The 27822-nt window shown below is 40.4% G+C and overlaps 3 protein-coding genes across 6 annotated transcripts; 2 read left to right on the forward strand and 1 right to left on the reverse strand.

The window, feature by feature from the left end:
• The first annotated feature begins 78 nt into the window (after positions 1-78).
• Positions 79-4986, forward strand: stard14 (START domain containing 14). The gene is made up of 6 exons (XM_030061249.1): positions 79-521; positions 641-788; positions 1471-1574; positions 1887-2004; positions 2125-2177; positions 3476-4986. The coding sequence occupies exons 1-6, from the start codon at positions 339-341 to the stop codon at positions 3758-3760; spliced, it is 891 nt and encodes a 296-aa protein (XP_029917109.1). The 5' UTR covers positions 79-338; the 3' UTR covers positions 3761-4986.
• Positions 4207-12042, reverse strand: pdzd11 (PDZ domain containing 11). Of its 2 annotated transcripts, none has more exons than XM_030061255.1 (6): positions 11948-12042; positions 11528-11632; positions 9913-10053; positions 9707-9805; positions 8720-8780; positions 4207-7652 (listed from the first exon to the last, which is right to left on the reverse strand). In XM_030061255.1, exons 2-6 carry the CDS (start codon positions 11618-11620, stop codon positions 7618-7620), a joined length of 429 nt encoding a protein of 142 aa, XP_029917115.1. In that variant the 5' UTR covers positions 11621-11632; positions 11948-12042; the 3' UTR covers positions 4207-7617. The 2 variants fall into 2 exon arrangements, with proteins under 2 accessions (XP_029917115.1, XP_029917116.1); XM_030061256.1 differs by lacking the exon at positions 11948-12042 and adding an exon at positions 11746-11927.
• Positions 11531-27678, forward strand: gdpd2 (glycerophosphodiester phosphodiesterase domain containing 2). Of its 3 annotated transcripts, none has more exons than XM_030061246.1 (17): positions 11532-11568; positions 16424-16720; positions 19130-19369; positions 20360-20463; positions 20617-20710; positions 21253-21312; positions 21418-21516; positions 21657-21750; positions 22782-22927; positions 23444-23526; positions 23817-23976; positions 24099-24302; positions 24389-24537; positions 25836-25983; positions 26193-26275; positions 26383-26411; positions 26987-27678. In XM_030061246.1, the coding sequence occupies exons 3-17, from the start codon at positions 19283-19285 to the stop codon at positions 27052-27054; spliced, it is 1608 nt and encodes a 535-aa protein (XP_029917106.1). In that variant the 5' UTR covers positions 11532-11568; positions 16424-16720; positions 19130-19282; the 3' UTR covers positions 27055-27678. The 3 variants fall into 3 exon arrangements, with proteins under 3 accessions (XP_029917107.1, XP_029917106.1, XP_029917108.1); XM_030061248.1 differs by having other exon boundaries at positions 26990-27678; XM_030061247.1 differs by lacking the exon at positions 16424-16720 and having other exon boundaries at positions 11531-11568.
• Positions 27679-27822: the final 144 nt, after the last annotated feature.

The following is a 27822-nucleotide window of genomic DNA, read 5'->3' on the forward strand; positions in this document are numbered from 1 at the left end:
AAAGGGAGTACAATGTGTTACTGCTCGCGCCGTCCTAACACACCTGTAAGGCCTGCGGATTCCGGAAGTAGTGACGTCGGGAGGACGGGGAGTGTGAAGGTAAGAAGAGAGGCATGGCTCAGGAATCCGGCACAAAAATCTTGTCCGACTTGATTGGTGATCAGTTTGCATATATTCGTCTCACCCACCGCGCACATCCAGAGAAGCCAAGTTCGTCCGCGGCAGGCCAAGCACAAGGCTGAGCAAGTCCCGGCAAGTTTCTCTTCAGGGGATACACACTCTGCCCACAGGAGAGGTTTAGTTTATTTTATTTTTACGGAGCCGCATTTACAGGTAACATGTCTCATGGTACGAGTAGGCCTACTTTACCTGATGAGGCGGTCTTCTGCGACTTCAGGAGACAGTGCTTATCCACGGAGAATTGGTACAACAAGTATGACAAAAACGGCATGCAGGTGTGGGTCGAAGTCCCACCTGCGGCACCAGGGAAGCAGAATTCACCCAAAGTTCACAAAATCAAGGTAAGCCGTATTCTCACGTTTTCCTGTAACATTTTATATCCTTTTAGGCTCTCTGGGTGGCTTTGGCCTTTGACATTGCCATGTTGTGTAAGCACAGTGTCCGTGCGTGTGTGTTTCAGTGTAAAATGGCCATAAAAGACGTGTCAGCTGCTACCATGTTCGACGTCCTCCACGACAGCCAGTACCGTAAGACGTGGGACCCTGCCATGATGGAGAGTTTTGACATCGCCCGGATCTCTGCTACCGCCGATGTGGGCTACTATTCATGTGAGCGCTCCTATCTGATGCAGCCTCTTATCACATCACATTCCCCTGCTTTGTGTGTGCGCCCTATGGACCCCACCATAAACCTGTTATGCATGTCCTGCAGCTAGAGACCTGACATCTGAGCTTATTGAGACAGAAAATTATACTTTTGACTACACCTCCTCTTATGGAGCCCATATGGAGTCTGCATAGTGGTGTAGCAATCAGCTGCACCAGCAGGCCCCCTGGATTTACTGTATTAATCTTTAATTGAGTCAAAAGGGTGTATTGTGTATTGTGTATTGTTCATGCTGGCCAACAGTGGAGTACTGTGGGCTTTTAGTTTGAGTTACATTAAGACAAATGCAGTGATGATTTTCCTATCAGCAAAGCGCTCCCTTTCTGTTTACATACCCAAACCTGATTGGTGTCTTGGTAACCGTCCATGGTGCTTCTTTGTGTCACACCTCTGAATGTCCATGTTTCACTCTTCTACCAGAAACTACTGTTTTTATCCACACTTTAACACATCAACACAGCCGATGCAGGCCCTTGCTCCACCGGTGTATTTATAGTCACAACAAGAAGTGCACTTGCTGCCTAAGCTGGTTCGCTCAGTCTAAGGTTATGGTGACAGTGAGAAACAGAGCTGATGAAGGGTGTCTCAAGCCAAGGTGTCTTGAATTGTTTTTCTCGTTCACAGGGCTTTGTCCCAAACCGCTGAAGAACAGAGATGTGGTGACGCTGCGTTCGTGGCAGGTGACGGACGAGGATTATGTCATCATCAACTACTCAGTCAAACACCCGGTACGGCACCTCCTCCGCACTCTCCCTGCTATGTAGTGACCACAGTCTGTCAAACATGCCATCACTACAGCCCGCTGACCTCTATTGTCTTTGTGTTTTCCTGTGCACTGATTTTCAACAGCCATTTTTATCATCCGCAAACACCGGCCTTATCTTGTATTGATGTTAATGTCACATGTCTAAATGGCATGACAATAAGTAAAAATGTGTACATGTGGGAGCACAGCTTGGACTTGAAAGAGTTCTTTAGTTAAAATTAGTTAAAGAACACTGTTAAAGGTTATTTTAATTTGTGTTTTGTTTCAATTGCAGAAATATCCTCCTCTGAAGAACTTTGTGAGAGCTGTTTCCATACTAACCGGCTATGTGATCAAGCCCACGGGACCCAACAGTTGTTCATTCATCTACCTCTCACAGGCTGACCCCAAAGGTTAGACCATATGCAACTTCATTCAATTCAAAGACGTTTGACTGTGTTACAACTGTAATGTCTTTATGAAGCCCTTAAGTGGAGCTGCTGTTTGATTTTGCCCTCTTCGTTTTGCTCCAGGTTCTCTTCCGAAATGGGTGGTGAACAAGGCCTCTCAAGTTTTTGCCCCCAAGGTACGTTCTGTGACTCAACTAGTCTTCACAGCAGAAGTTTTGTTTACTTGTAGTTGATAGCAAAGTTGAAAGTGAATGGGTGAAAAGGGAGTGGGGGAGAGAGAGAGAGAGAGAGAGAGAGATAATGAATGAATCCCTGGAAACTATTAGAAAGTGTGCTATCGTCACGCGCAAACGGGAGTTAGGGTTTCAAGTCTCTTAAAGAACAATGGTTGCCATAGAAACCCAATTTAAGGAGCTGCTCTCCTGACAAAGGACTATCTCAGCCTGAGCCATTGCTCTCTCTCCTGGCAGAACTAGTTCCCCAGGTTTCATATCTGCTGCTGCTTGAAACTATTTAGACCAATGTGTGTGTGAAACTGAGATTGTGAGAGTGACATCCTCAACCGCACGAAAACTTTGACCCGTTCATTACCCATTAACAGCTTTCTCTTCAAACAAAACTCGTCACCCCCCTTTCCCAGCACTTAGAAGGAGTTGAGATGTAAGGCTTGGGCTGAAAAATTCAACATAAGAATAATGTTGATCATATTCTAAGAAGGCAAGGTACCTTAACAGTTGGCAATTGATGGTGACAGTTTTGTTTGATGAACCAGATATTTAAAAAAAAAAAAAAAAAAAAAAAAGTTGGTGACAGTTTTGCCAGATGACAAAGGCAAGATCGCATTTATATTTAAAACTTGATTGGCTACCATAGCAAATCAGGCATCCCATTCAGCACACACTCCTTTTATGAAAAAAAAAAAAAAAAAAAACACTTTAAACATTAGCAAATAAACAGAACCTTTATATTTCAAGTATTTAAACATATAAGCTGATGAGAATAAGAACACTTCACAAGTCCAACATTGGCCTGTAGCCTTCAAACGAAAAAACAAAAAAACAGCCCAATGAAATACTGATTTCAAATTAAAGGAACTGTATGAAATGGTAGGCCTAAATCCAATGGTATTATGTGCTTTTATTTTGATATACAGTTGTAAGACTTCAACTTTCATGTCTGAATATTCAAACATTATTTAGTATTTAAACACTGAGGCTAAGGCTACGTTAGAATAAGAACACTAAGAAACACACAACTATTCATCTCGTTTTCAAAATTTAGTTATTGATTTGAGAGACATCAACTGTTAGTTAATATTATAATAGTTAATATCAACAGCTCATAATTTAATGCACAATATTTTGTAACCAGATTTATCTTGAGCTTTGTTGATCGAACATGAAGGTGTGGTATGATTATTATTATTGTTCAACCCTTCACATACTCCGTTCCTCTGTTGACTTGCTCCTTCCAGGTGATGAAATGTGTACACAAGGCGGGACAGGACTATCCCGAATGGAAACAGCAGAACTCTCCAGATCAGAAACCCTGGTTGTTTCCAGAGCAGAACGTCCTGCCCATGATGGACCCCTCCGAACTGTCAATACAGAGAGCTGACTCGCTAGAAAATGTGGACGAGAGCTTGGTGGCGGAGGAGCAGGAGAACGAAGATAGCAGCTGTGTCCCAGCGGTGCTGCGGGACAACGGCTGGCCAAGAGACACTATGGGATATTCTCACACAAACGCCAAAGAGCCTTGAGACCAAAGTCCTGCGGTTCTGGACATCCAAATCCTCTGCGTCCAGTCTGTCCTCAAATTACACTGTATTTTCTACAGTTTTCCCGTATCCGTTTGCCTTTTGGGATGAGCAAGACAATGAAGTGTTTACAACTGTCTTAGCGGATGGAAATGAGCACTGAGCTAGTTGCCATTCAGATCAGTCCTATACATCTCTCAAGTATTTGCCCCCTAAACTGTACTTACAAAGTACAGAGGTGTAGGGTTTGATTGCAGAATAGCTACAGCACTAAGTCTCCCATCAGGCTTTTTTGTAGCTGCGTTGTTGTAAATTACATGTGAATAAGGTTTGAATGAAGGGGATTGAAGTTAAGCAGAGCTGCCCGCCGCTCGCTATTTGCCTTTACAGTAGACTGATAGAAAATGAAGAGTTACAATCACCAGTGAAAAGTATGAAGTGAAATGTAATTTTTTTTTTTTTTTGGTCCATGTACGCTTGACATCTGTACTTACACTGTTGATTTACTTGTGAAAACATAGAAATTGTTTTAGTTAACCCCTTTTTAATTTTTGGTGAATGTAAACATTGAGGCAAAGTTATTGGAGCCTTTATTGGACACACTTGACATTTTAATCACTTTGTTTTTTTGTTTTTGTTTTTGTTTTTTTAATCACACCCATGCATTTAGTCAAATTGTTGAAATCACCCTTAATTTAGTTTGTACAGGAGCTATGGGCCTGGACAGAGAGTCAGTCTGTCTAACAGAAATACAGTTATTGCGTTTACAACACACATAAACAATTTCACTCCATTGTCACTGTATATTTGCCAGTATCTATCCACCCCACTTTTTTAAAACAAGGAAATCCCTGCAGCTTTATATTTAAATATTGTATTTATTGAATTGTTGTGCAATGGAATTCATCACACTAAGTTATACAACACAGGATTTGTACGTAGTAAGTTGTAAGTCAGTGGGATTAATTGGTGAGCTCAGTGATTTAAAATCTTAAGGCACAATCATTTTTCCCCCCCAAGTTAAATATTGTATTGTACCTGAAGGATTGGACACTCCTAAGATTATTTATTTAAGTTACTGTCTGCTCAGATGAAGTTATGACAGAGCAAAGAGGGACTCTGAAATTAGACAAGCTCAGCTCTTGAAGTTTGGTTTCTGAAGTTATTTGACATTACCAGTGTCACATTGTCTTGACGTGTCTTTTTTTAAATAAACCCCACAAGGTTAACATGCTTTGGTAATGACTGTGATTTACTCTAGTTTTCAAATGACTTCTGATGTCACTCTCAGCAGAAACCCATCCAAAGTGGAACAACAAGTTGGGCCGCTGTTACCAGAGCAAACCGGCCCAACATACTTGAGATAAGCTGCATGACTCAGGATGAGCTCTTACAAGTATGCAATCAGACTAGAGTAACTAAGACTCAAAAAATGTCACACTCAAACAAGAGGGGCAAACAAAAATATTTCAATGAAGTTTTATTTTGATGCAAAAAAGATGTTGACCAAGGCAGTTGTGTGAGAAAGGTTTAAAAAAGCCTTTATTAGTATGGCTAATGCATGGCAAAGGTTAAGACGCACCTTCGCATTGCAGCACACAGGCCTCCGTCAGGGTGACTAATCAGTGTTGAGACTCAAACAAGACATATATGGGAAATGACAGGAAGTGACATCACAGAGCAGACGACTCAAAATGGATGAAAAAAAAATCCTAAAACCCACGTACATACAAAATGTAGATATGAATCACAATGAACGAAAAAGCAAAACACACACCTCATAAAAAAAATGTCAACACATGAGCTCATGTCCCCTGAAGAGAAATAAATCAAATTATTAGAAAGGAGAAAAAAAGGGAGCCCCGTGTTGGATTTCATTCATCTTCCAAAGAAGATACACTCCTCTCTCTATTTTTCTTCATAATTAAATTCTGAATTCCATGAGATCAGGCTCATGAAAATTAGGTGGTACATCTGTGGACAAAAACAAATGATCTCAATGATGTCAACTATTAGCTGTGCACCAACAGGCTTACGTTTTGCTGCATCACATGTATTAAAATCCATCTTTACAATGAACTTGATGCATACTGCGATACGGCAGCAACACGTTTACAGTGCCAGTGTATCATGACAGGGCAGCGTACTGTACCGTGTAGCCCATCTGTTCAAGAATGTCAAGCCTGAATGTCATTTCTGTGGAGCTTGGATTCACCTGTCAGTGCACAAAGGGGAGGGGGGGGGGGTTACATAAGGGCTGGGTCTGTTCAAATCCTTTGTCTGAGACCTGTACGTTTGTTTGAAATGATTCTGCCAATATGCTGTGGATGACTTGCTGTTCATATCTGTCAGGTTACATCTACGTGCTATACATGCTGATCCAGTGGGTGTGTCTGACCTCCTAACAGATCATGATGTATTGTTTTGGAGGTATTTGATATACACAGAACTGTATGGAAGCTGATCATGTGTTGTGTCGGAGCCACTTAGTATACCTAACTGTGGGATGAAGTGGAAAACCTGTGAGTCAAACCCTTTTAATTTAGAGGAGAAAGTGGCTGCATATTTTGTTATCCTTTATTTACTTGTTTTCTGTACAGACAGGATCCTGATTAAGGTTTGAGAGATTCCTTTTTTAACCATAGTGGATGCACTGCATTAAAACATAAGCTAAATTGTGTACTCTTTATTATTCTCTTAGTTAATGCATGCATAACAATATAGAGTTATGTTTTGTTTATTGTACAGAAAAAAGACATCCAATCATCCATCCATCCATCCATCTACCCACCACACCACTCAAAAGGCTAAATGACTCTTGGATTGTTGTGTTGAAATGTACACACCAGTTCAGAGGCTCTGTGGTTCAGTCATCCTTATACCACCTAATCAGGCAATAATAATCTAATTTAATTTACATCAAATATCAAGTTACAATATACAGTCCATTTTTTCACCACCTTAAGAGCATGTAGAAAATTATAATCAATATCAAGAGTTTGGCATCTAAAATATACAAATTAAATAAGTAGTGTGAGTATGAGTGCATAATCAATTCCATGTGTAACCTGGTAGGAAAATGTTTTTTTTTTTTGTTTTTTTTTTTAAATTTCATCTTAATTTACTACTTCACAGTATCAACGCAATACCGGGTTCTTGATGCTCGTCATTCAACTAAATTTATACCAGTATATACACACTGTATCTTTCATACACACTGACATAACTGCTGATAATCGAAAAGCTGAATGTATCTTTATACAGTGATATTTACAGTTTACAGCCTATTGGAACTATGTTGAGGTCCTGCTGTCCTTATATCGTAATATCTCTAAGTATTAAAAAAACACCGAGGCAAATGTGTACATTTATTGCACTCGGTGATCAAAGTGATCTGATTCTGTGACGAGCTGCACGTAACCAAGGCTTGAGTTCCAGGTGAACAGTATGGCGATGGTTAATTCAATAACTGTAAGTGTCTAAATGTTACAAAACAAACTATCAATGCTAAAAACTTTTGTTATGGATTATAAAAAGCAGCATGTCAGCCATGCCTCTTGGTTTTCCCTCTACCTGATGGAACAACACTGGTCACAGTAGACGGGAGAGTGTCTCGCTGTGTGGCTGAGAGAGAAAACAGTGTTTCATGTGCTGTGCTTGCATGTAGAACGATGAATTGGTCCATTAGTCATATTATCAGTCATCCTGAAGCTGAGACAGAATGGAGGCTGGAGTCTGTGGGAGGAGGATCATGACGTGTGGTGACGTATCCATCCACCAAGGACATCAGTCCCACGGAGGCTCTCTCGCTCTAGCTCCCTCCCCTAGTTCATGTCTCCCTCTAGGTGATCTGCTGCCACCTAGTGCACAGTCCTCTCCTTCTGTCTCTGGTAGTCTGACAGAAAAACAGAGAAAGCATTAAAATCCTCTAAACGATGTCAGTTCAGTGTCTCCCCATCTGTGTTGTGTAATTTGCGAAAAGCCAATTACACTCAGTTCAGTGCACAGTTAGCTTAGCTAGGTGGCTACAGTAACCCTGAAAATACCTGAGGAGCTTTAAAGCAGCACCGAGCAATTTTACAGCAAAGTTTCTTCTTTGCATTCTACCCATATCACCGTCTGTGCATCTGCAACTGAATACTGCCCTCACCGGTTCTGTACAGTCAGTCGCACTCATTTGATGGTGAAACAGTCATCTTTGATGGTCACAAGCTATTGAATATAGAGGTAAGTTACACTTAAGAAATAGAAATGTTAATGTGTCAATGCTTTGTCACTGTCAGACCAAAGCTCCTCTTCCTCTATGATTCTACCCATTCAGTGCCCACAGCAAGGAACCCATGCTATTTAGATTAAAATAGCTCTTTCTGAACCCCAGAGAAACTTTGGATATTTGTCTCATGTAAGATGTACATTACTTTAAAAAAAAAAAAAAATTAAGCATCTATGCATGTGAGCTATTTTTATGGTCAAAGAATCACTTAGTGATCCTGTAACACTCTCAAGGGTGGCAGGCTATCCCAGAAAAAGCCATTTAGTATGTCTTGGAAGCCACTTATCTTAATCCTGCAAAATAATGTAAATTTATCGCACACTGACACTGTATGTAAAACCTGGAAGCAGGTAGGAACAAAAGATGAGGGCCCCATGTACCACCATGGTAGTTTTTCAGGTGCTGGTTTTGGCAGAACAAGATCAGACTAACAAGGTAAATAGGTTTATACAGGTACCTGCATGAACCTGAGGAAGCCTGCACAACGACATAAGTTGTTCTTTACCATGCATGGTATAAAGATAAAAATGTACTGAAATCTACTAGAGGACTTGCAGGAGTTCAAGGGTGCATTTTTCAAAATCTACCTTATTAGTCTGGAAGCAGATAGGCTTTTTGTATATACCTTACAGACTATTATCATCATCATCTGGATAGGAATTCATGAAAAAAGTGCAAGCAACACTTACTGTAAGGAAAGAAGCGCACCCTCATCAGAATTTCTCGAGCAGTCTTCAGAATCTCCACAGCCTAAAGAGGTAGAAGAAAGCAACGTAATGCAAGCTCACAGTAAAAATGGACCCATTAAATGATGACGTTTCCTTCGGCAAGACTGGTGACAACAGCGTGACACTGTTCTCATTTCAGTCAGGTATTTTTTTGTGTGATTTTCTATTTATCTCCAAAGGGAAACTGGTCTTTTCATTTGCCAGAGTTTGGCACAGGCACAGGATTTTAACACCACCCCCCTATCTTGTAAAAGGATACCAGGTCATATGTCATCTGCATTATCTGATGTTATCATGTGTGTGACAGCATCAGGAATAATATAAAAAAAATATAAGTTTATGAAATACACATTTAATTGTTTCCCCACAGGAAATGTTAGATAAGGTGCACCTAAACACATAATAATGTGCACGAATGTTGGAGTAAACAAACTTGATTAAAATAATGTCAATTACGTTTAAAAAGTCACATTAGACTCAGCTCAACTGTAGGCAAATAAAACAAACCTGTAAATACAGGGAGGAAAGCAGAGCAAAAGTCTTGGTTTACAATGTCGTGAAGGAAAAAAATTGAGGTTACATAGGCTATATACTAATGAGCAGAATACTAGTGTTTTAAACACAGTATACTGGTGTTAGGCTTTTGATATCAGCTCAAGACTTAACAATGAACCTTTGTGGCACTGTGAGGCACCCAATTTAATATACTAATTGGTGGCAAAGTTAATTTTGGCAAGAAGATGTCACACTTGGATGCTTTTTTTAACAGTTAAAGCGGACATGTTGAACTGATGATCATCATTTCACGGGTATATGTAACAGCTTTCAGATGAAAAGTGGCATCACTGTGCAGTATCCTTTCAATTTCCTGATATTCTGGGATGAGAAAGACAACACCAGCCTCTTTATAAGATGTATTTTAATTTTTACAGTGCTGCTTTGACTTACCCTGGAGTGCTCTATGTCTTGGAAGTCAACCTCATTCACAGAGAGCACCTGGTCTCCCTCCTGTAGTCCTGCCCTGTGGGCATCGGAGTCTGGAACCACCTGTCAACACACAGCGTACATCAGAAATCCCAATGTGGAAAAATCAGGACAGCAAGCAATGGTACGGCGCATCCCTAAGTATGGAAGACATAAGCAAATTCACACACCTTGGATATAAAAATTCCCAGCTGGGAGGCCTTGCCCCCGCGGATGTTAAAGCCCAGCTGCGCCCCTGGAGGTTTCTTCAGTACGATGGTGCGTGGTAGGAACTGTGTGAGCTCATTGTTGTAGTCAGGGTGATGAACACGCTATATATATACATAATACACTTATTATCATATTTCTTTCATCATTGTAAATTGTTCAGAAGAAAATAACAGATATAGTAATATAGTACATAAAGTAGTTCCACTGCTTAATATATTTATACACATTTAAATGTGTGGAGATCACCATTACAAAAGAGAGAAAGCTCCACTAGCATGAGATTTTTTTCTTAACTAGCTTCAGAATTCTAATTCCTACTTTTGACAGAGATATAGCCTACATGGACAAATGTATTGGGCCACACCCCTTTATCACTAATTTAGGTGTTTCATTCAGTTCCACTGCCACGAGTGTATAAAATCAAGCACCTAGCCATGCAGTCTGCCTTTACAAACATATGTGAAAGAATGGCTTGTTCTGCGTAAAAGTGGCCAACACTCTGCTGACTCAGTAACTGCAGACCTCCAAACCTCCTCTGGCATTAACATCAGCACAAAAACTGTGCATCGGGAGCTTCATGGCATGATTTTCCATCGCCGAGCAGCCACATGTAAGCCTTACATCACCAAGCACAACACCAAGTGGCAGATGGAGTGGAGTGGTGTAAAGCACGCTGCCACTGGTCTCTGGAGCGGTGGAAACGTGTTCTGTGGAGTGATGAATCATGCTTCTCTATGTGGCGGTCTGATGGACTAGTCTGGGCTTGGTGAATGCCAGGAGAACATTCCCTGCCTGACTGCATTGTGCCGACTGTAAAGTTTGGTGGAGGGATAATGATATGGGGCTGTTTTTCTGGGGTTGGCGTAGACCCCTTAGTTCCAGTGAAGGGAAGTCTTAATGCTTCAGCTTACCAAGACATTTTGGACAATTCTGTGCTTCCAATTTTGTGGGAACAGTTTGGGGAAGGCCCTTTTCTGTTCCAGCATGACTGAGCCCCAGTGCACAAAGCAAGCTCCATAAAGGCATGGCTGGGTGAGTTTGGTGTGGAAAAACTTGACTGGCCCGCACAGATTCCTGACCTCAATCCCATCCAACACCTTTGGGATGAACTAGAACAGAGATTGTGAGCCAGGCCCTCTTGTCCAACATCAGTGTCTGACCTAACAAATGCTCTTCTGGATGAATCGGCAAAAAATCCCACAGACACACTCCAAAATCTTCTAGAAAGCCTTCCCAGAAGAGTGGAAGCTCTTATAGCTGCAAAGGGGGGACCAACTCCATATTAATGCCTACGGATTTACAATGGGATGTCATAAAACCTCTTATAGATGTAATGTGTTGGTAGCCCAATACTTTTGTCCATACTGTGTACATGGCTTGATAACTCTTGACAGCTACCCAGATGTGTTTGTGAGTTACTTTTCCCCAACTTTTTACTCCAGGTTTCTGTTTTAGAGTAGCTCATATTTTATAAACGTGTACATGATATTTTTGTTGTAATGCATGTACTCTGTGTAAATCTGAATCTGAAATCAGCACTATTTAAACCAGGACAAACGCAGGTGAGGCTCGGACCTCCTGTGGCGCTATCCATGCCGGTGGGTTCTCATAAGAAGGTAGGAACACCACTGGGAGCTGGTAGTCATCATATGGGATCTTCTGGTCCATGGTGTACAAGAGCTAGTAGTAAACAAAATACAAAACAGGTCATAGTCGGAACATAACACTGACCCCCAAGTATATATCGTAGGGAAAACTGATGTGTGTTAACTTATAAGGTTATCATGTTCTACCTGACAGCAAAAACACCTGCAAGCTACATGCTAACAACCGCTAGCTTGTTAACAGGGCTGTTCTCAGGCAAGCGGATTCTGCTCTTTAACGTTTTAGCTTTCGTTATTGTGCTTTAAGCTATAAAGGACCTTAAGGCAAAACTTCTCCCCCAAAACACATCGACCGAAAGCGACTAATAAAACGACAAGAGAAAAATCTCACCAGGCTAAAAGGCTAGCCGTAGAGCTACTCCCTGGCCCCGCCTTCTTTCTTCTTCGTTGGGTTCAGTGGTAGCTGGCAAAACGCTTCAGGGTGCTTCAGCGCCACCTGCTGACCTGGAGTGTGGATTCATAATTTGCATTGTATCTACATAGAAAACAGTCGTGTTTTCTGACCCTATTAAAAGATGCTTTCCAATATTTGGTTTGTTATGGTAAAGAAAGGTATCCTCTGTAAATGCCCACACACCTCCTAAACTGTATGTGTCAGAAACCAGAAGTTATTTCCATTCATTTGGGAGTGCAGTAATGACTGTGTTGAGACTGTACCAGGGAAATTTCCATACACATGTGTGTCAACTTGAATTTCACTAGAACTGCAGGTCAGAGAGTTCTGCAAGGTCTCACGTGTTTCCCAGTGCATGGAAATGTAGATAGAAAAGTCCAGCCACACAAATCAGTGGGTATTTTCTGCTTAGCCCTCTAATAATTACAAGTGTGTCTTGGGGATACTAGCACACAATTTCAATGATAAAATTAATCCTCCTCCTCCTCCTACTACTACTACTATTAGTATGACTATTACTAATAATAATTACAGTCTCCTTCACAAAGGGCTATACTATAATGAGAATAAAGCCAGTCAACATGACCACAGAGAAAGTAAAGACAAAAAAATTAATAAGATCAAATAAATACGACTAAAACATAAACTAAATACATAAATACATGTATCAAACATTTCAAAAAGCTTTCGCAAAGAGAAAGTTTAGTTTTTATTCTTTAAATATGTTTAGTTTTAGTTTAGTTTTGATGAGTTTCTAGATGAGTTTCAGGGTTTTTTTAAACTGTTATTAGATAACTATTACTAGGCTAAATTTAGGAAGTTCAAAAGAGGTTTTACAATACAAACACACCACATTTGACTCACAGCCATGTCCACATCCTTTTCACATCTAGTTTCAGTTTAGTTTTAGTTAACCATAATAACCTTGGTCTGAGTTCAGTGGGTAGAGAGTTCAGGGACTCTAACAGTGAAAGCCCGATCAACCACAGTCTCAAATCGTGACCTGTGAATAACCTGCTGGGCTCCACTTGCAGATCTTAATGGTCGAGAGGACGCATACCTGATCAACAAATCAAAGATGCATCTAAGAGCAAGGGCATTTAAGGGGTTAGAAGTGAGTGGTAAAATTTTAATATCAATGTGAAATCTAACAGGGAGCTAGTGTAGGGAGAAGTGTAGGGAAGTGCAGAGATGTGATTACACCTCTTTGGCCCAGTAATAAGTCGAGCTGCTGCTCTTCATACCAGCCAGCAGAGGGAGTTGCTGCTGATACCTGAGCAAAGTGCATTATGATAATCAAGCCAGGAACAAACGAAAGCACGTACAACTTTATGTAAAATGACCTAATTTTAGAGATTATCTTGATATGAAAGAAACATGACTGGACAACATTTTTGACTTGATCATCAAAACTGAGGTTAGCATCACTAATCACAACATCTTTATGGTTATTTACCAGCATATCCACCAAATTAAGACACTCAAGACAGAAACCATATGAGAGTACTAAGTCTAAGGTGTGACCATTGGAATGTGTGGCCCCTTTAATAGATTGAATGAGGTTAAATTGTCTATATTATCTAAAAATGACAGGTGAGGAAATGGGAAGTACAATGAATGTGGAAATCACCACGGAGAAGCAACTGTAGTGTATGAAAAGTTTGCGGACATCTTTTTAGCATCGCAAATATTCTGGTGTAGACCATCATCTCTGAACAGTCTGTGTTTCCAGAGAAGGTTAAAATTTTCATTGTAGGAAACATTATGGAAGTCACAGGCCAAGGAGAGACAAGTGTGCAGTGATAGTTTCCTGCTAAAACGTTCAAAACTGCAGCTGAATGTGGAGATTGGACTGGATATGTGCATGGAGTTCCCAGTTTTTTTCTGTTGAAAAAAGCGTTGAATAAGTGTACAAAGTCAGACTTAAGTAGCTGAGGCTGCTGGTTGTGGGTATCATTGGTACCAACATGGACAATTATTTTATCAACACTGGGCAAACTAGATAAAACCTCAAGAACTTTGTAAGCAACATCACCGAAAGTGGAATCAGGATAACAGCCCGTTGTTGATAATTTCAGTCCTGATATTCCAGAAACCTCTCAGCAGGGACCTCATATTGCTCAAGTTCTGGCAGGTTTTTACAGTTGGCGACATCACAAAATAGAGTACTTCTCTCTGTATATTGAGTGATCCAAAAGTAAATACTGCTCTCATGATGCTTTTTGGCATCTTGGCACAGAGATCGCCAGCATGCCAAAACATGCCAGGTCTCAGTCAGTGGCTGAGTCGTTGCCTTGTCATTATAGCCTGTTGTTGTCTGTCATTTCCAAAAAGGTTACTCCCTCCTCCAACTCTGTTTTTCGTATTTGATGCAGTGTCTTACCCCTAATTCCTCTTTCACATTCTTCATTCCACCTTCTGGTTATGAGAAAGTGTCACTCAGACATTCCTAAGACTATTCTCATTTCTTTTCACCCCTACTTGAACTGGATGCTGGAAACCACAGGGATCCTACTTGGGCCTCCCTCCACTCTGCTCTATTTTATGTATTTCCAATTCTGAGGTAAGACAGGCCTGACCCACAGTCCTCCTCTCTTCAAAGTCATGTGGAACAATAGCTGGATCAGATCAATACCAGATGAAGCCTCTCTTCTTCCACCCATTCTCTTGCCCATATCACAGTCAATATCGTTAAGGTGAAGAATGACATCCCCTCCAAAAGCCATCTGCCATAAATAATCTGCAGAGACAGGGAAAACATGAAACCCCACCCTTCTGCTTTTAGAGTGCACAGAGCCATGCATAAAAATCTGCAGGTATTCAGCCCAGATGTCAAGTGTTTCCCTAAATATTCTGAGTCTCCACTATTCCCACTCCTCATCACATGAAGTACAGAGAAGTCTACCCCATGCAAAAGCACATGATGGCACTGAAAGTGCAAGAGACAGGCGTCCTTCTTTCATTTTGTTCCTGTGCAAAAATACAGTCTATTTGGTTTTGGGTATTTTTATTATGATGCTGACTACTTTCATTATGATGCTGACAAAAATCATAACTCATGCAAAGAAATCATCATTAACCCTTGCCCACATTTTTGCAACAGGTGCATGTGCTTTATAGCTGACAAAGAGTCTAATGCAAGGCATTGTTAGTAAGAATCTATTGATAAGGACAATGTGAACTAATGGCTCTCATATTAATTACTGTCTTAATTTTGCCTATTCTCATAATCAGTGTGAAGGTTTGATGGATTGCTCTGGTTCAATAATAATTTTTAACTAATTGGTGTACGTGCGTAGCTTATCTATTTGTATCTGCAGGGTGTTTATTCAGCTGCAGGACACACCTGTATTTGTACACAAAGGATGTGCTATGCGAGAGTTACTCTGTTTGATTTGGTAGTCCAACTGTATGTTCATATACTAATTAACACATTACCACACAATACTGGAGGCAGGTGTACTCTAGTGTATTAAAGTCTCCTTGGGGCAACCTACAAATGTTAGTGTACAAATAATGATAGTGTGGGCCTACCTGCACCCTCAGTGAGGCACTTATTAATAGACCTACAGCTGGCCAAAACCAAAGTGCTGTGCCACTGAAATCCAGTCCTCTAATAAATACCCTAATGACTGTCAACAGAAACCAGTGGGAGAGGAGGGGGAGAGTGGGGAACAATCAAAAGGATGGAGATAGACTCAGGCCTACATGCAAAGTCTTGCCAAGAGAGGACTTATGGTCTGATTCACAGACCTGAATCTGACTGTGCCCTGTCACAAGCTATGATTATCACCATTAACAGCAAAAATGTTTGATGTCCTCATCCCCTGCCCAGTCCTATTATGCTGAGTTCATGTAAAGTGCGTTAAAAAAAAAAAAAAATCCTATCTATCTATCAATCTATCTATCTATCTATCTATCTGAACGTAAATATATATTTGGAGCATGCGTGAGAGCACGGGAATAATTTCAAATCAAAGCAACGTTTGAAATTGCATTTTTTTCCCCGTGATTATATCAAGTGGAAATCCCAAAACAATGTGGTGGCAGCCGTTTTAGAGGCTACTCTAAAAATCTCATGATATACCAAGAAATATATTTGGAAATATGCCAAAAATGCAGGCCTTATTGTAAGGAAAACATTGCATAAATGTTGTCCATTGTGTACATTTTGCTGTAGACATAAACTGACTGATGTGCATTGATGTATATTTTTAATCTTTCGAAACACATCCCAAACGTTGCCCCATACCCTTTCTGTCAGATGTTTTTGTTTTTCCATCCGCGCGGTCGGATAATTTCATAGCATAGGCTGGTTTATCATAACACCTCACCCAACTAATTACCGGTGGTGACAGAGAAGTATTCAAATGTGTGTGTGTGTGTGTGTGTGTGTGTGTGTGTGTGTTGCAGCGCTGCTCTCCTCAGTCAGCCGCAACTTTTGCTTTCTTGCCTACCTCTGTTGAATCTGGTGGATCCTCCCTCCTCCCTGCCCCCTTGCTTGGGTTACACCCCTTAAGTTGCACCCATTCATTTGGGGCCATTCACATCCCGTGCACGGATTCACTAATCCGAGAGTGGACTAGATGCGAGTGAGGAAAGGCAGTGTAGCTGTTCACTCCACCTGAATGCGCCAAGGAGTCTGTGGCAGCCTGTTGACTACATCAGCCACTATGTAAAGAAAACTTACCGACACAGCTGTGTTTTAAGGTAAGTCACTGCTGACTGATGCTTTCACTGTTCAGATAGATAGATAGATAGATAGATAGATAGATAGATAGATAGATAGGTTTGACTTGACAACTCTTGGTCCTTTAAAAATGCACACATCAGTACACAGTTTGTCTCGTTATGTTGTATATAATTAGTTTACATGTATATTATCTGTTACACTGGGTCAATAACAATAAAATATTGCATACACTGCACGTGCATTGTAGCTGAACTATCTTGCATATCTGATTGATGAGCAGCACAGGGTATTATGACAGCCAGACAGTGTGGTAGAAAGATTTTTTTTTTCTTCAGTTGACACAGGACATAACAAAATAACACAATCTACTTTGTTGAAATGCAGATGGAATCAGTACATATTATGCAACCTGTCCTCTGCAACACACAGTCATTTGTAAACTTTATGTCACTGTGTCATCATGTGTTTTGGGCAGTGATGGCATGCAGAACTTTTTTTAAGTATTCTATCCTCTATTTGTCCCTTGACACTGCCAGTGACAGTGAATAAATGGTGCGGTGTTTGTTTATGATCATTTTTTTTAAAAAGTCAGGTGAATCTGTTTAGATCAAGATCAGATTAGATTTAAAGTTTCTACATAAATATCTCTCTCTCAGCTGTGATTTAATCAAACATACCTGCATTGAGCAATGTGAGTGAAATATAAATGACGGAGGTACATGAATTCTTGTTTTTCCCTTCTGACACATCATTGTATATCATAACAAGTTAACAACCAACACTGAATTCTTTGAGTGAATATTTCTCTATCATCATTTTTACGTGTATAGCCACCACATTTTTTTTCTTATCAAACCTCAGCTGACTGCCAAAAGACTGAAGTGATAATAACTGTTTGTTTGACTTGCCAAATCAAATTAGGAAGGTGTGTCTGTGTGTATGATCCTGGCTGATACTGCAGGTGTCATTATGTGTCATAACCTTGATTTTATGGAGAATTGTTAAAAACTATTCCCTAAGTGTTTTTAAAAAATCTCTGTTCATATATAGTTATTTCATATGTTATATGTTGTTTTACTAACCATCTTCAACTGCAAAATTCATAGATACCTGTCCACTCAAGGAAGTGATTGTATATAAGTTGGAAATTTTTTTAATAACAACTTCAGATGTAAAAACATTAACTATGCCTTTGGCCAAGTATGTTAGAAGTCTTTAATTGTTCCCTTATTTTAATGGGGACATTTCCACTTCACTTGCTTATGCCACTGTACCTCTAGTCGGTGGCGCAGGTGTTTTTTCCTTTTACCAATATTGCTCAACAGTCAGGTCAGGTGTAAAACTTCCTGGTGGTGTTTTAGTTCCTGCAGTGAAACAAGGCGTTTAAGTTTCACATCTCTCTTACATGTGGCGCTGCATACCTGTCCCAGCACGTTCTCATCATCAGATCTAAAACATGCGAACACTCTCATGAACGTAGTTCTAGGGATTGTGCATCAGCGATTTAATTCTGTTGTGCTTGTTGTGTTGAATAATGTAGAATGTATAGTTTCACACATTTTTCTCAGTGTTATTTAGTGTATCTGTTTGCATAATTAGCCCAAACTCTGAAACTCACTCAGTACCTGGAGGCCTTAATGCTGCAGCTTGGTTATTACCCTGGAGGCCTTTACTAAGAAATACAGGTAGTTATCCTCAGTCATAAGCCAAGACAGAGGATTGCTGGGAAAAACTCAAATCATGTCAAACAACTAACTGCTGGTCTACAACCTGAATAACAACACATTTCTATTGAACATTTTCCCTTTTTTCCCTCTGGCACTTTTGTACACTGGAATTAATGGTGTCTCTTTTCCATATAAATTTCAACTGATTGACGTGTCTTGGCTGAGAGGCCAAGACACATAATTTCCCATGTTTGTCCTAATGGAATGGGCAATAACCTGGCATCCGAGAAACATGCCCTAACCTGTTTTCAGAGCACTTGCTGTAGTTTTTTCCCAAGCTACATATGTCACCAATGAAGTTCCCCAATCTCCCAGCTTGCTAGACTCATATCACAGCTCATGCCCAAAGACAGGCTAGACTAGTTTTCTTGTTACTTATAGGCTCTTGTTATGGCCACTGCCTCATATCCCCCACCCCCCCAGTGTGTGGATGTGCCTGTCACTGTGAGTGTCTGTCTACTGTGTTGCAAAGGCTCGAATGGTGTGACTTCACTCTCAGGCCAGCCTGTGCTCCTCTCTCAATACCCCATGGTGCTGGCCATTGTAAGCGCTGCCAGTAGCTATACCCCCTTGCATAGAGGCTCTATTGAGGGGGTTATTGAGCAGGGATTGCCCTGATACCCATTGATATTCTCTTTTTTTCTCTCTCTCTCATTCACTTTCTCTCACAGTCCTTTTTTTTTCTCCCACACTCCATAGGTTTAGTGAATCAAGTCAGGCCTCTCCTCATGTAAAGTGTCCAGAGAGAGAGTTTTCTATAGCCTCCATCCATCTTACTTCAGGCCGGGTGTACCAGGTATCCAGGCGGCACAGAGCAGGACCCGAACTTCCAATACAGTGAAATTCGGGGTGATGACGTCACACGACAGTTGCTGCAGAATTTGCTGCAGGGGCTTCTATAGCTGCAATTGGAGGCAGCCAGTTGAAAGGAAGAGAAGGGTGAGTATTTGTAACTTTATATTAATGTATGTGGCAAACTGAATGAACCCTGATTATGTTTAGCGATTATGATCATTTTCTTCATCACCGCTTCACACTGTACTGCAATCCCCTTGAGTTGTATGTTTGTTTAGTAACCTGTTCCAGATGATTCATGCTAGCCTACTTAGACAATGAATCTGAAACCCTCTCAGAATAAAGGCTCTTTGAAGGGTATCAGTTTTCAGCTTCCTGGTGCAGCATAACCTTTATAAAATCCTTGTGATTATGGATTAACATTCCACTGGACTAGATGCAGGCCAGTGTGAAACATTTTCCCATATAACTGTTTTGCAATAGGAAGTGTAATGTCTCAAGTGCAGTGAAAAATACAGTGGATGCATTTTTTTTTTTTTTTTTTTCATTTATTCAGACTTGTTGAACAAATAAAAGCATTGTAAATGAGGTGGAGAATGCACAGCTGAGCATGTGATTGTGTGCCAGGACTAATTAGTAAATTCACAGCCCTTTACATACTTGTAGTGGATGGCTCTGGAACAGGATCACAAAGGGGGGATGGGGGTGGTGGAGAGTTTCAGCGTCTGTAGGGGTGGACGGTTTCTGTGTGTATTTTGGCACGGACCGAAGAAGCGTTAAAAGAAGGTGAGGGTGTGTTGTTTATGGTAAAAGCGGGTGAATGGTGCTAGTTGCCCAAATTTGTCACAGGACTGAGCAGAGAGCGAAATCAAGTATGAAGAAATGTTGGAATTGCTCCACAGTCTTGACGGATCAAGTTCCCTGTAGCATACCATTCACAGCCCACATACATACACACACACACACACACACAGGTACAGAGGATCACCTGTCTAAGTAACTGCTGAATGAGTGTTGATTTATTTGTGACTGAAAATCTTAAGTGTGCACAGGTTTAATTATTACATGCTCAGTGTAATATTCCATGTTGAAGAGTCACATATGTAAAACAGCAACCTGTTCTTTTCATTTTAGCATGCATGTTGTTGGTTCTCAGTTGTCACTCTGGTCTGCCTGCTTATGCTATGCTGGATGTACATTTGTCTAGTTACATTCAACGACAGAGAGGATGTTAACTGGTGAGTGATCATACACACACAGGCGTATATATGCACACGCTGCACACACTACAGCTCACACAAAAGCCTTGAATCCTTTATTTTTTTTGCTAGTGCATTCATTGACCTTTATGCTGGTAACCCCTGTGCTGCCCTCTATTGTTCCATTATCAGGAAAGCTTTCACGATACTGAAACGGTGGGTGAACTGGTTCATGGTGGTGATCATCATCTCTGCACTGCTGACCAGCTACTGCATTTTGCTACTGGTGAGAAATTTAAAAAAAGGGCTTAGATATATACTGTTGACCTATGATATTTCGCCTATTTGACGCAGAGGTGTCATAATTTAGACATAATAATTGAGAAGGAGTGGGATAATAGTTCCTGCTGGGGAAACTGCACAAAATAGCTGTCATGGTTCTCCCTGGAAATGATCTCAGAATATGGCACTCAAAGTACTGCACATTCATCCTATAGGTAGAAAGCTCCCTTTACTTATCATGAAATAAGTAAATAAATAAAATTACAGTAAGTGAAACTGTTTATGCAGAATCTTTAGTCGTTACAGAGTGTTTCACCATGGCATACTTGTACACATAATCCCACATAAAACAGTAAAATAGTAAAATATGAATAGCAATGCTATAAAACAAAAAAAAAGCCTGTAGTACAATAAGTAAACCATCTTACACAATCAATGGCAAAACAATGATTCTAGTCTTAAGTCACTTTTTTAATGTTGATTTGATGTAATATCACTTTTGGACTCTCTGTGATCTGTTTAATAATTTAACATCATTGATTACAGCTCTTTGCACTATTCCAAGTTGTCTTGAGGGTGCCACTGGACTTACATTGGGTGCACAAGGTATGTTAAATGTTTCATCGTTCAGCCGTTTTTCTGACTTACTGAGGTCTTTGAGGGCACATTTTGACCAGCTTTCCATGTCATAATTGGATCTTCTCTGCCAAGATCTTCCTGATTTTAGGTGTCATATTCGTCGTCTTGGGCATCGCAGGTATAAGCATCCAGTGGCAAAAAGAATGGCCGACTGTTCTTCTGTCACTCCAGGTAGAGTAGACCAAAGGATTATGTATGACGTGTGTGGCACTGTTGATGGGGAGTATATAAATTATATGTTTGAGTCACACATGGCTGGGAGTAGTTATAAGCTGTCAGTATGTTTGATGTGTGTGTTGGCCTCTTGGCAGGCTACAGCTCCGTTCTTGCAGCTCGGTGCGGTTGGAGCCCTGACGTTGCTCAGCTGGTTTGTTTTCTGTGGCTTCCACAAGGCCAGAAGTGCCGGTTAGTGTGCATAGCATAATTTATCATCTTACAACATTACAACAAGAAACACAGGCACAACATCTTCTACAGCATACATATTATCTCTATATTAAAAAAGTCAGAGGAATAGACATTTTGAAATTGGAATTAATTTCTCCGTAAGTGCCTATATATTTTTCACTTTTGGCAGTGGGAAGCCAGTGCTTTGGCTTGAACCAGAAAAGCTTTACTAAAAGTTGCGGTAAAATAAAAAACTCTGATCCAAGAGTTGAAACTAAATGTTGGGAAGAATAATAAAAAAAAAAATAAGATGTGTTGCCTTTTCAAGGCAAGCACATAATTACAAATCACAAATTTACAAGTGTCTATAATTTATGGCTTTACAAATGCACAGATTTCCACAGTAATTCAGAATCCTGTGTAGTGATGTGAACGTGCAAGATATATGCAAACAGTACATTGTTGGATGTTCACATAATACATACAAATTAGGGGTGTAAAACCGAACCATAAAAAACTGAAAACTGTTCAATATACAGTACATCCTACATAGCTGCAGCAGTGATGGCTGGACCTCCAGGCCAACTGAGAGTTACCTTGCCTTTGAAAGAATATTTGTTGATTTCATATTGTTATTTCAAATCTCTGAATGAAAAAATAAATGTTGTTTTTGCTAATAAGACAAAATACAGAGTGCATTGGAAATGGCAGTGTTTTTTTGTTGTTTTTTTTTTTGTTTTTTTTGTACAAAACAAACCAAACCAAAACCAAAACTATGACCCGTAAACCGCTATACAAGCCAAACCGCGGGTTTATTGAACTGTTACATCGTGAATACAAAGTAATTTGCAACTGCCATATGCACAAAACAATGTACATGTCTGTTCCTGTTTAAGAGAAATAATAAAAGAACCGGTGTTACAAGGTTTTTGAATGGCTCTCTTTCAAAACATTCATGTGTTGGCACTGCTGTACAAGTCTGTTAAGACCTGGGTTAGTGTAAATGTGAGAACAGGATCATCTCTTTGTTTGTCTTGCGCTCCCCTCAGGCTCCAAGATCCTGATCGCAGTGGTGTTTGCTGTGGTGTCAGCAGCCATCTTCCTCTGTCCCTGCTTCATCCACTCCCCTTGTCTTATTGAACTGAACGAATTACCTCCCAAACCTAATCTCATTGGCCACCGAGGCGCACCAATGGTGAGTGTCTTTTTTTTCCCCCACGAAGCCCTGCAGATTCACATGGTCCCTCATATTATGAATGGTGTCATCATCAGTATAGTTCTGAAAAAGCTGTCAAGGAAAACATACGGCAGTTACTAATGTGGGTTGTGTTTTATTTATTCAAAGAGGTAGAGTATTATTTTCATTTGAATGGCTAGCCACCAAAACCAAAAAAATGTAGTGCTTCAGGCGATGAAATAATCATAAGCTTCCATCATTACTCAGGAAAAAAGACTCAGTATTACCTACACTGATGTAATACACCATAAAACAGCAAATTCTGTATCCCTGGCTCAGGTGTGAATAAATGTCCAGTCATGTGAGGGTCCCATATGCCATGTTATTCTGTCCTTGTTAGTTTGCTTTGCTCCTGGGTCACCAATAAGCTCAATTTAACACTGTGCATGAGGTTGTGTGTTCACACGGCTTCAGGGTAGTTTGTGAATTTCAGCACACGAGTGTGTCTCACCCATCTGTCCTCGCTGTGTTCAGCTGGCTCCAGAGAACACCATGATGTCGTTCACAAGGAGTGTGAGGTGCAACGTGACAGCCTTTGAGACAGATGTGCAGCTCAGGTATGCAGGGTCAAGACGAGTTCATGATATAGCAGCTGAAAATAAAACAGCAAAATGCATTTTAGAATTTTTGTTTGTGCCTCATAGCGCAAAATGACTATAACATACAGTATCAGAGGGGGCTTGATCAGTGTCAGTGACTTAACAACTAGCCTGGTGCTGAAATATAAAAATTCCTATTTGCTGCTGAAAGAGGTTGATAAAAGTCATATGACTTACAGCGATGCTCCATTAGGTAAAGAGTGTTTTGCCTTCATTGATGCTAATTCTTGTTGTTTGGTCAAACCTAGTCAAGACAACGTTCCCTTCCTGATGCATGACAATGCCTCTGGGTTCCTGCTGAGAACAACAGATGTAAAAAAGAAGTTCCCCACACGAACCTTCAACCACAGCAGCAACCTAACCTGGGAGAAGTTACAGAGCCTGAACGCAGGTGACTGGTTCCTACAGGTAAGGGCTGGGCATAGAGAAACGCTTGATCCTCAAGTGTGATGTACTTTTCACTGTACCATGTGGACCAATTGTTTATGGTGACAAAATCTAATCCTAACCTGACGTCTCTGACTTTATAGACAGATCCTTTCCATTCAGTGAGCCAGCTCTCAGCAGAGGAGAGGGAGACAGCCAAGAAGCAGACTATACCCTCCTTACGTGAGCTGCTTGACCTTGCCCAGAAGCACAATATCTCAGTCATTTTTGACCTAAAAAATAACGAGTACATGGATACTGTAAGGACGGTTGAGACCATCCAGGAGTCTGGCATTGCCCCAGGCCTGGTATGTGTAATGCGAATCCCTTCACTGGAAGTAGATATTTTATGATAAATCACATGTTATTAAGGTGCTGTGTTTCTTTTTCACAGATCCTCTGGCTTCCTCCGGCAAACAGAGAGTATGTAATGGAGAAGGCTCCAGGTTTCATACAGGTCTATGCCAACATATCTGCCATGAAAGAGGAGGGAGGGAACCACCTGAATTTGAAATACAGCGCTTTGACTTCAGCAACAATCAGGTAAAAAAAAAAAAATGAAACAAAATAACCCATATTATCTACCGTAGCTGTGCCAGGGGGCACGCACAGTGGTGTGTTAATTAAAAGTGTGTCTGTAGCATGCTGAGACACAGTGCTGGTGCTGAATATAGAGACACATGAACAGCCTCTGGGGAATGAGATTCAAATAATGTTTTCACCCAGGAGTGTTGTGTAATGGCTGCACACACACCCATCTTCAAAAGCTTCCTGAAGAGAGTATTAGTGGAAAGAGGGTTTTGATATATTTCATAGTGATGGTAAAGTGTCAATTGAACAGACATGTCTGATGGTTTTGAAAGTTACAGATGGCGTTGTTTGCTTGATGAGACAGGCCATGATTCCTGAATCATGTATTAGCTCTTCAGTCACTGTACAGCACAATTACTGGGTCACTTACTCATGATCATAAATGAGATTTTTTTTATTGGCTTGCTAGTGTTTATACTAAAATGGTAAATGGTTTGTATTATAAATGTTATATGTGGGGGTTGCAGAGCTTAAGATAGTACTGTCTGTGCTTTTGGATTTGTATTTATGTGTATGTGTATGTGTGCATGCATATCATGTCTGCATGCAGCTTTTATGCTTTGTTTTGTTGCTGTGATTGTTTTTTGTGTGTGTCTTGTGATGTGACTTTGTTTTTGTATGTGCTGCAAAACAGAAACCTGCTATAAAACAGTTTTTGTATCCAAGTCAGTCCGATTATAATTGCAACATCTGCAATGTCACTTTTCAGTTTTTTTTCCCTGTGTAATAAACATGAAATGAAAATGAAAATGTGGCAAAATGCTACACTGAAAAAGAAATCTTCATCTTAAGTAGTCATTTAGTTTCACACTCATCTTCTCTTGTCTCTCTTGAAACTGGCAGATTTTTGACTTGTAACTATAAATAATGTTGAAACAAGGCAGAATAAGGCAGATCAGCCCACTGCTATCAAAACTGTCACTCGATTCAAGAAAATTCTGGAAACAATTTGATTACTGTTGGAAACAAGTTCTCATCCCACTTGCAGGTTTATTTTTTTGTTTTGTTTTAAAGGAAACAAAACTTACTACAAGATTAAATGGCTTTTTAGAGTCTGTTTTGCAGCAAATTCACGAGGCAAAATCTGAACTACATAAATGCCTTCAGATTATACCTAACTTAAGTACTAACCTGTAATGTGCCTAACTTTCATGCCAGCAGTCAATATGTGAGAGTGGGTGTATGTTTTTTTTTTTTTTTTTTTAATGATGCATATCTCATTTTAGAATGAATCTCTTTGTACCTGATAGGGAACTTCGGAGCACGAATGTGTCAGTGAACCTGTGGGTGGTTAATGAGCGCTGGCTGTTCTCTCTGCTGTGGTGCTCAGGGGCCAACTCTGTTACCACCAACTCCTGCCACCTCCTACAGGACATGAACCAGCCTGACTGGACTCTGGTGAGCAACACTTCTACGTAAACATACAGCGGCACATATAGAGGAAGCCAAGGCAGACTGCTGTTTGCTGTGAAAATCAGTCTTTACCCCACCTTCCTTCCATTTCTCTGTTCAAATGTACACAAAATCATTAAAAATGTGCATCAGAGTGGACATTTTCCCAGACATGTGACATACTCTGATTGTGTGAGGGTGTTTGTGTGTTTCAGGCACCTCGTAATTACAAAATCATATGGATTACAGTAGACCTTGTGTCTATTCTGGTCATGTGTGGACTCTTCATCTTACAGAGGTGAGCTGAGCAGTGGCTTGCTATACACAGTAGGGACAAATGTATGATTTAACATCATGTATGAGTCGAGAATGATTTTTCCATTTGTTTTTCTTGTTTTCCCCTAGGAAAAGATACCGTTTAAATCATACAGAAGGTAAGTTTGATAAAATATGGTGAAATATTCAGAGTAATCAATGCAAGAAATTGGAGCTCTATTTTTCAAGATGTCGGGTGATTCTGATTGTTTCCCTTGTTAAACTGAGGATATATGCATCTTCATATCCCATATATACAAATATCTCCATACATCAGCAAACACAGTATAGATTGCTAATGGGAGAAACAACAGATGTCATATATCTGAGTTTGGATTTCTCACTGAGGCAATGAAGGTTAATCAAAGTTATATTAAATGGCATCTGAGGTTTACATACTCGAAAACAAAACAGCCGAAATATCTCCATTTGAGCCCGTTTGAAGCTGAATGGATGCTGACTTCATTTTGAATGTTTCAGCAGTCTAATTCCATTCATTGTCTTGAGCAAATCAACCACAATTGTCATTACACAAGTCATGCAAAACATGTGGGACCAAGCAGCAGACCCTGGGACACAGGATGGTTCATCCTAAAAATGATATTAATGATGTGACTCCCACTGTGACAAAATTATTGCTGGCAGAATGCAGCCCTTCAGCTCAATTCACATCTTCTGTGTGTGTGACTCTAAGCAGGGGCAGAGAAGCCGTATCCAGCCTGGAATCAGATAGACATGTCCCCCTTCTTATCCTCGGAGTAGCACGGCCTGGATCCAGCAGCAGATGGTTCTGTCCGGAAGCCGACAAACATCCCTGTCCTTACCACCAGAATGGTTCAGGCCTGGATCAGGAAGAAAGGAAGCTGATTTGAATTAGCATACCCCACTGTATTTTGAAGCCATGTAAATTACAGAGTGTTCCTTTTTACAGAGATTACAAGATGTGAATCAAACATCGGCATGATGCCACATTGGATGGCGATTTCAATGTATTTTGTTTGTTTTTAATGGCCTGTGAGTCTCCACAGAGCGGTTTTATTTTTTTAAACAGATCTTTTATGTTTTTAAAATGGAAAATGTGTCACTTTTGTTTGACAGTGTAGCCATAAGAGACACATGCAGACCTGCACTGGATTTTTTTCAAGCTGTCACTTTATGTCAGCATGTCAGGTTTTGGTCATTTGAGTCTTTTTTCCTCCATTATAACAGCACTGCCTGTAAATACGTGTCTGTAACATGATTTTTTTTCTACATTGTACTGTGTGCTCCTGTCTGTGTGGTGCGTGTGTGTGTGTGTGTGTGTGTGAGAGAGAGAGAGAGAAAGAGAGAGAACTGTCTAACATGGGTCTGTAAGAATGTCCATTTTTATAAATTAAATGCAGTTGACGGGTGTGAAGTGAGTACCTTATTTCTCGCACTACCTCATCTCACCACTAGATGGCAGACATTGCAATAATATGAACAACAGGCAGCTCCAGGCTGATCTACAGAGGGAAATTTTCATTTTAACTCTACTGTCAAGACACAGGC

This window comes from Myripristis murdjan, chromosome 10, assembly GCF_902150065.1.
Source record: "Myripristis murdjan chromosome 10, fMyrMur1.1, whole genome shotgun sequence".
Taxonomy (NCBI): domain Eukaryota; kingdom Metazoa; phylum Chordata; class Actinopteri; order Holocentriformes; family Holocentridae; genus Myripristis; species Myripristis murdjan.